At 45.7% G+C, this 8,835-nt stretch overlaps 1 protein-coding gene across 3 annotated transcripts in view; it reads left to right on the top strand.

Annotated features, from left to right (window-relative positions):
- znf385d (zinc finger protein 385D) overlaps positions 1-8,626 on the top strand; it is a 179,583-nt gene extending 170,957 nt beyond the window's left edge. For 2 of the 3 annotated variants that reach the window (XM_063199413.1, XM_063199415.1), the window contains 3 exons: positions 1,791-1,975; positions 4,448-4,549; positions 7,622-8,626. In XM_063199413.1, the coding sequence (XP_063055483.1) occupies positions 1,791-1,975; positions 4,448-4,549; positions 7,622-7,888 (554 nt within the window). In that variant the 3' untranslated portion in view covers positions 7,889-8,626. The remainder of the gene's footprint in view (positions 1-1,790; positions 1,976-4,447; positions 4,550-7,621) is intronic. The other variant, XM_063199414.1, reaches the window with a different exon arrangement.
- Positions 8,627-8,835: the final 209 nt, after the last annotated feature.

Here is an 8,835-nt window from a genome sequence, read left to right as displayed (position 1 = left end):
TTGTGTCAATAAAAATAATAAATAAATAAACATCATGCTTTATGGTTAACATATGTATTGGGGTGGATGTGGAAGACCTCCTGTAGTTTTTTATGTTCTCCCTCCCTGGTCTGGCTGATGGAAGTGTGGGAAGGGAAGAAGAGGAAAGAGGAAAGTAGTGGAGAGGAGAGGAGAGGAGAGGAGAGGAGAGGAGAGAAGAGGAGAGGAGAGGAGAGGAGAGGAGAGGAGAGGAGAGGAGAGGAGAGGAGAGGAGAGGAGAGGAGGGCACGGGAAGGCCAGGGAAAGGAAAGCACAGAAGAGGAGGCGAGATGAGGGGAGAGGGAAAAGAAAGCAAAGGAGAGGAGAGGAAGGGAGAGGAGAGGAAAGGGCAGAAGAGGAGGCAAAAGAGGAGGAGAAGAGAGGAGGGAGGAAGAAAGCACCGGAAAGGAGCTGAAATGAGAGGATAGGAAATAGGAAAGCAGAGGAGAGGAGGGAAGAGGAAGACAGGGAAGGGGAAAACAGGTGAGAGGATGTGAAGGCAGGGCAGAGAAGGGGGAGAGGAGGACAAGAGAATGAGGGAGGGTGGAGATGAGGGAAAGTGAATGCGAGAAGACGATGGGGGTGCATAGGAAGTGGAGGCAATAGGAGGGATAGAGAGGAGGAGAGGGGCAGAAAGGAGAGGAAGGACAGTGATGTGTGTGTGTGTCTATGTGTGTCTGTGCGTGTGCGTGCTTGTGTGCGTGTGCGTGCGTGCGTGTGCGTGTGTGTGTGTGTGTGTGTGTGTGTGTGTGTGTGTGTGTGTGTGCGCGTGTGTGTGTGCGCGTGTGTGTGTGCGCGTGTGTGTGCGCGTGCGTGCATGTGTGTGTGTGCAGAGGAAGTGTCCTCTAGAGAGGTATTAGATTGGCTGTGAGCCACACGCTCCACACTTAATGTGAGATGGAGTGAGCACGCTATCTCCCCACCGTTATCAGCAAAAAAGCCCCTTCTCACTCTGATGTGTGGGTCAAACTCATACGTCCTTTTCAAGTCCTGTGGACAGCCCCAGAGAGAGTGGCAAAGCACCAAAAGGTGGACAAGTTCACTCGCAGAAAATCAACTCCCAGCAGACGACTAATATTTCACAATAATAGCAAATTCTCACTTTTCCGACAGTTAGATCTAATTCGGACTCCCAGGAAAATTGCCTATTAGCGATTGAAGCTGGACGGCATGAAAAGCCTGCCGAGGCCTTTGTAGAATTCAGAAAATCAACTTTAAAAAAAAGAAACCCTGTCACGAACTCCCCATATCCTGGTCAAATCCCAGCAGGCGTGAAATGCTGTTTTGAAATGAAACAGTTCCCTGCACTCTGGAAATGCCTGGCAAGGCGTGGTGCCTCCAGTAGGGGTTCATGCGATCCAATCAGGGAAGCCGATGGGGGTGTGGTTGTGCGTGTGCGTGTGCGTGTGCGTGTGCGTGTGCGTGTGTGTGTGTGCGTGTGTGTGTGTGTGTGTGTGTGTGTGTGTGTGTGTGCGTGTGTGTGTGTGTGTGTGTGTGTGTGTGTGTGTGTGTGTGTGTGTGTGTGTGTGTGTGTGTGTGTGTGTGTGTGTGTGTGTGTGTGTGTGTGTGTGTGGGGTGGGTGTTAGTTGTCCTAGGCCCAGGGAGAGAGGGGGCCCAAAACTGGGTTTTCCTTACACTGTATATGTATTTGATGGAGGGCCCTCTCAGATAACTGTGGCCTGGGCCCAGCAATAGCGCTCAACAGCCCTGCACGCAATTCCCTTTTTCTTACCCCCTGCTACTTCTGCTGTCTCTCCTCTCCCCGTTGGCAGGCACAAAACACAAGACCATGCTGGAGGCACGGACCGGCACAGGCTCCATCAAGTCTTTCCCCCGTGCTGGCGTCAAGAGCAAGCTACCAGTAGCGCCCACCGTGGCCACCACCGGCCTGCAGAACAAAACGTTCCACTGTGAGACCTGCGATGTGCACGTCAATTCGGAGACACAGCTGAAACAGGTGAGAAACACATGCAATTTTCCAGAATGCTGGCGTTCTGTTGACAAGTAACGGATTGCCCTGGCAAGTATGGGAAAAAGTTGGGAAAAGGGTATAGTGTATTATAGTATAGTATAGTATAGTATAGTATAGTATAGTATAGTATAGTATAGTATAGTATAGTATACTGTATAAGGTATAGTAATACAATAGATAGTATAGTATATAAGGCAAGCTACAGTAATATACACTCACCGGCCACTACATTAGGAACACCTGTTACAACTGCACATTGAGGCAAATTTCCGATCACCCAATCACATGGTGGCAACTCAATGCATTTGTGCATGTAGACATGGTCGAGATGATCTGATGCAGTTCAAACCGAGCATCATAATGGGGAAGAAAGGTTATTTAAATGACTTTGAACATGGCATGGCTGTCAAGCCGAAAGGGCTTGATTTGAGTATTTCAGAAAATACTGTTCTACTGGGATTTGCACACACAACCATCTCTAGGGTTTACAATAAATGGTACGAAAAAGAAAAAAAATGCAGTGAGCAGCGATTCTATGGGCAAAAATGCCTTGTTGATGACAGTGGTCAGAGGAAAATGGCCAGACTGGTTTGAGCTGATAAAAAGGCAACATTTAAGTCAAATAACTACTCATTACAACCGAGGTATGCATTAGAGAATCCCTGATTACACAGCACATCAAATCTTGAGGCAAATGGGCTATAGCAGCAGAAAACCACATTTGGTGCCACTCCTGTCAGCTAAGAACAGGAAAATGAGGCAACAATTTGGACAGGCTCACCATAAATGAGACTAGAAGATTGGAAAAATGTTGCCTGGTCTGATGAGTCTTGATATCTACTGCAACACTCAGGTGGAATGGTCAGAATTTGGCGTCAACAACATGAAAACATGGGTCAACCCTGCCTTACATCAGCGTTTCAGGCTGGGGATATAATGACATAAGGATATTTTCTGAGCACAATTTGGGCCAATTAGTACTAATTTATCTTTGTTGGAATGCCACAGCCTACCCGAGTATTGTTGCAGGCAGTTCAGGCAGTTCTGAAAGCAAAAGGGGGTCCAACCCAGCATTAGAGAGGTGTTCCTAATGAAGTGTCCGGTGAGTGTAATAGTAATAGTATATCATATGATAGTATACTTGGACTTATTAAGATCTCCTACAGACCACCAGCGTTTCCCAGACCACACTTTGAGACTTTGGGACACACTTTAAAGACATCCTATGTCCAATTCTGAGCAGATCATCTCATAGAAGCAGCTCAAACTGACAAAACAGTGTGTGGGACCATGGAATGATTAACGCTAGAACTTACCATGAAGGATGAGTCACAAAGTCCATCATCGCTTGCCCCATCTGTTCCTATTCAGATCCCATCTGATTTCTGTGCCTGGCTGGCGTTCCTGTTTGACTGTCACTTACAGCACAGTGTATATGGATACTTGTCTGTTTATTTCTTTGGATACTGTGATGGGAAACACAGATTCAGAAGGTCTTGGCCTTCAGCAAACCAGGGGTGCATTTCTGGAAAGCGTAGTTGTTAGCAGTTAACAACTTCGGTAGTTGCCAATGGGAAATTACATAGCAACTAGCAACGTAGCTAACATAGTTAGAAACTACGCTTTCCAGAAATGCAACCCAGCTGATTCCCATTTGCACAACTTGTCAGTCAGATACTAGATGAGACGATTGGTGAAGTTTCACAGTTTGAATCAATATATGTGGTGATTTTGTTACATTCTGTGGTCAAAAAGTTCCTCATCTCTGTTTAAAGGCTTTATTTAAACTCTGTTGAACTTGATGTTATTATTATTTTACCAAGGCACTATGAATGAATTTAGTAATGGGATAAAGTAACACTCATTTCTTTTTTTTCTTCAATAAACTTTCCTCTCAGTCTCCAAGAGCTTGACCACCACCGCTAGGAAAACTACTTTCTGATGAATGATGGTGGTGCCTTGGTGCTTACGTTTGTAGCAAGGCAGATCATTTTCAGACTTAGTGCCTGATTTCAGCATTGACAGAGTTAGTTTGCAGGAATAAAATTTAGTTGAAGAAGGTAGGTCTGCACATGCCAGCCTGACGAAGATCCTGGGTGATCGAAACGTTGCTGTTTTTATTTAATAAACTTTATGTTTTGGTGCTTATTCTGCAGTGTGCAGACCTACCTTCTTCAACTATCTGGCACTTTTGTCTAGCACCTGCAACAAGTGACTTTGGATGTGCACACGCTACCCAAAACGACGACAGGAATAAAATGTAACCATTAGGTTTTCTTAATTCAAAAAGTGCTTAATGTTCAGACTTTCCTCTACCCTCAGGCCTGTAGCATTCTGAGCAGTTTCACCTCAGGTGTTCCGCTGTCCTCTTCTCTTGGCACTTGGTCCCAGCTGTACCGGTACATACTGTGTAAATTTGTCCTTCCTGACGCTGTCCCCTCTTCTGTCCCCCTCTAGCACATCAGCAGCCGACGCCACAAAGACAGAGCCGCGGGGAAACCGGCCAAGCCTAAATATAGCCCTTACACCAAACCCCAGAGAGGACAAACTAAACAACCGGTACGTATCTCCTTCTCTTTTTTCGCACTCTTTCTCTCTTCTTTTCTCTCTCTGGCTTTATGCCTCACTCTTCTTCTTCTTCTTCTTCTTCTTCTTCTTCTTCTTCTTCTTCTTCTTCTTCTTCTTCTTCTTCTTCTTCTTCTTCTTCTTCTTTCCTTCCTTCCTTCCTCTCTCTCTCTCTCTCTCTCTCTCTCTCTCTCTCTCTCTCTCTCTCTCTCTCTCTCTCTCTCTCTCTCTCTCTCACATCCTTTCCCCTCTTTCTCTCCTTTCCTCTGCCTGTCATCTTTGCTTGCTCTTGCCCCACAGTGGGGGGTGCTCCTCCTATAGTCAGGTGAGGAAATGGAGGCTCCCTCTCCCCCTGAGTAGCATTCAACAGCAGTGGACTCTGTGACAGCTGCACCAACATGACCTCTGGAAGCCTCTTTGAGGGCGACCACCTGACCCTTTTAAAAAGTCTTTGGGAACTCAGTGGTGGTAGTGTTAGTGGTGTGTTTCTCTCTCTCTCTCTCTCTCTCTCTCTCTCTCTCTCTCTCTCTCTCTCTCTCTCTCTCTCTCTCTCCCCCCCCCCATCTTCCTTTTCCTTTCTTCACGCTGTCCTAATAAAGCAGCTAATTTATGGCCACGGCGGAAAGCTACAGTGCAATCCCAGCTGCGTGACCGTGAGTGCATGCCAGACACGTAATTGTTTTGCTTTTTAGCGAAACAGCAGCCTATCACAGGTTTTAAAGTCCCAGGTGTGACGTGTCTGGATCAGCGTTACATAACATTCGCCCACTGGACGCTTTCCCGAAATGGGGGGGAAAGGGGAGAACGGACGGACTTGCAGGCTTCACTCGCAGGTGTCTGAAACATGTCTTGTCACGGCAGACAGAAAAATCACACACATACTAACTACACAGACAGGCCCAGATATGACTACATACGGAGAAGAATGTATGAAGACAGAGCCAGTTGGCCAGTTTGGTGCGAGACAGTAAAATGACATCTCCGGTGGCCTTGAGGGATTCATTAGTCTCTTTCTCCACACACAAATGTAAACAAACTAGAAGTCTGAGTGGGCTATTTACACTGGCGCCATGTCTACTTGATGTTGTTGGTTTTGGGAGAGTTCGCGGTGGTATGTGGTATGGTAAATTACCAGTCAGCTCATGTCCAGATGAGGGATGGTTATATGCATGGCCATAGCTGGGCATGTTGGCTCTCCACACACAGTGAACTAGGAGTACAACTGTGTGTTGAAGTAGGCACCACTGCTTGTTTCTAGGGCAGGACCCTTTTTAGGACCAATTATGTACCAATCAAAGCCCCCTTTTATAAGTCCAATTACTTCAAAAGTGTCCTGACCTGTTTTCGTTGAGGTACAGTTTTTTTTTTTAATGCTGTTTTATAACTGGAGGTGTAATATTCTACCTAATGTGTACTTTTATTTCTCTAATGTGGGAGAGCTGGGCATACTTTCCATGAGTGTTACCATCTCTCCCTGGGAATTATGTACATTATCAAAGAACTATCAGACCACCACCAGCAACGACGGGATGGAGAGTGGTGCTGTTGGATATGCAGTGGACGCTTGGACTATCTGATTATTCCATTTTTATATAGAATGTTTAATGCCAATGTCTCTCTGCCGACCCCGTGGAAGTTTTAAAGGGGGCTGGGGTGTAGGGTCAAGGTGGAGTTTGCCTATTACAAGTTAATGAATGGTGTTGAGTCTTTTTGGGGGGGAATTTGGGGACTAAGAGGAATGCTTTGTGAGGCGGATGAGGATGAGAAGTTTGTGTTGAGGCTGTGAGGAGGGAACTGTTTTTGTTTTGTCTTTTGTTTTTCTCCGCTTAGAAAAAATTATGTACTGATGGCTCTGTGATAAGGTGTAATAAGGTGCTGTGTGAGGAAGCGACTGCTACCCCTCTGTCAAGGATGTGTGCGTAACGAGCAGAGCGGAGATGATGAGGCACGAAGTCGGAAGTATCAAAAATAATTAGGCCTTTTCATTCACCTTTTCACCAGACATTAGAAAATAAATGTGCACGTGGGCATCAATCAAACGGACAGGACACTTCACTGGCTTACAAAATAAACGACAGTCTTCTTCGAAATTACTTAACTTCAGCATCAAAGTCTAACAGCACAATTCTCTGCTTACACCGATATGCAGCAGCTTTACGCGAAGCCACCTCCTACAGGTTACCAGGTGCTTCTCAATCAAAATCGCTCACATCAACGACTTGACTACGGCTTAAATACACCCATTTCCTAGGGTCAGCCAATTATTCACTAATTCAATTACACGCTCAATGCTGCATGACTAGACTAGCCTACGCGATTGGTCTCACAATTCCTTCCGACCATCACCAAACAAAAACAGCCAGTTTAAACACAATACTCAAAACATAACCACATAGAACGCAGATTGCCCAAGTACACATTCATAATCGTCACAAATAACAAACATGACAAAATCCCCACACATTTCCCCTCCCAAAAGTCACTGATGGAATCCTGCCATTGACGGTGCGCGCCTCCGCCCATGGCCATGACAATGTTCGAAAAAGTGTTCCATTGCGAGCGCAGGTGTGCGCATGTACGAGTGTGTGCGCGTGTGTTTTCGCTCGTCAAAGTCCAGACATTTTAGACAACTCAAAATGTTCACATATTAACCGTTTGTGAGTTCTTAAAATAGGCTTAATCAGCCAGTGAGAAGGGGGAGGGAAACTTCACCTTCTCACATGCTGTTTTAGGGACAGCACCTACCCACAAGCCATCCGCCACTTGAACTTGAACATGCACTAGCACTTAACAGCCACTCCACTGCCTGGCCTTCTACCTCTCGCCTACCTTGCACTATGTACTGTACTGTATTATGTCTTATTGCACTTTTCAATGTCTATTTGTGTGCGTAATTCCCTGTTTATTTCTGGCTCCTCTTGTTTTCTTGTCTTTTGTCTAAGCAAAGTGTATTTGTGTTGTTAAATTCTGTGAGCAAACCAAAAGACTTTCCTAGCAACTGTATGTTATACTGTTGATTTGCCTATAATGAACTTGAACTTAATTTGACATTTTGGTCCAATAAAGGACTTTTTAAATCTCTCTCTGCAGGGAAAACTGTCGCTGGACAAGGAGCTGTGCCAGGCTCTGCAGACCAGGATGATGGCACCCTCTCACCTGGCAGCCGTGGCTGCAGCTGCAGCCGCCATCAACTCCACCCTGCACCCCACCCTCCACCGCTCCACTCCCGCCCCGTCCCTCTTTCAGACTCAGTCTCTCCCAGCTGCACTCCTCCGTCCCGCTCCAGGGCCCGTCAGGACAACCCACACACCTGTGCTGTTTGCCCCCTACTGACCGACCTCTCAACTCTGAACTCTTCACCTCTGACCTTTTGACCTGCCGGCCTGGCCTGCTGCTTCGCGAGGAGGTGCAGGTTTAGCTGGTGGACCTCCCAAAGGCACTCTACTCGGACCTTTGCCAAACATCCACGTTTACCCTCTCAACCCCTTTTCCAGAGTTCCTCTCCTCCGGAGTGTTTTTTTTTCCAAAAACATAGCCACAAGTTAGCAACTCCGTTGGTTGGTAATGATGGGTGATTGCATTTACAACCAACAAAGCACTGCAGCTGTTGTACTTCTGCCTGTTTTCCACTGCTGGTTTTCTGGTAGGCCTACAGCTCGACTCGTCCTCCACATTTTGCTTTACGTTTAAGCTGTGCCATGCCTATTCGAAAAGCAAAAAGTGGCGGCCGAGTCGAGCTGTGTCGAGCTGTAGGTCTACCAGAAAACCGGCAGTGGAAAAGAGCCATTAGCGACTAGTGTTTTGGGAAACCCACTCCAGACCAGGAATTTTGTTTGTTTGATATCACTCTGCAATAATTAAGAAAAAAGACAAACCAAGGTAACTATGCAGTGTTGTTTCAGACTTGAAGCTGTACATGACTAAAGAATATACTGATGCTTTTGTTTTTATTTTTGTTTGTTTTTGTTTTTTTGAGAGAAAAAAACTCGGTAACACTTTACTTAAAGGGACACTGTGCAGACAATGGTCAAAAAAGGTACTGCAACTATGTTGCTTATTGAAATTGGGCTGCCTATTGCCAAATTTGATCTTTACATGAAAGGTTACTAAGTAATAAACAAACATTTTCTAGTATGGTCAAGGTACAGTCATTTTTGCAGCTAAAAATGGCTATTTTTGGAAATTCAAAATGGCGGACCATAGAGAAAATCCCCCTTTTCATGTATGAAAAGTGCAATTTGTCCAGTCATAATGAATACTTATTCATGTTACTTATTCAT

Source organism: Engraulis encrasicolus, chromosome 5, assembly GCF_034702125.1.
Source record: "Engraulis encrasicolus isolate BLACKSEA-1 chromosome 5, IST_EnEncr_1.0, whole genome shotgun sequence".
Taxonomy (NCBI): Eukaryota; Metazoa; Chordata; class Actinopteri; order Clupeiformes; family Engraulidae; genus Engraulis; species Engraulis encrasicolus.
Note: the sequence above shows the minus strand (reverse complement) of the source record. Positions and strands in the feature narration are given on the sequence as shown.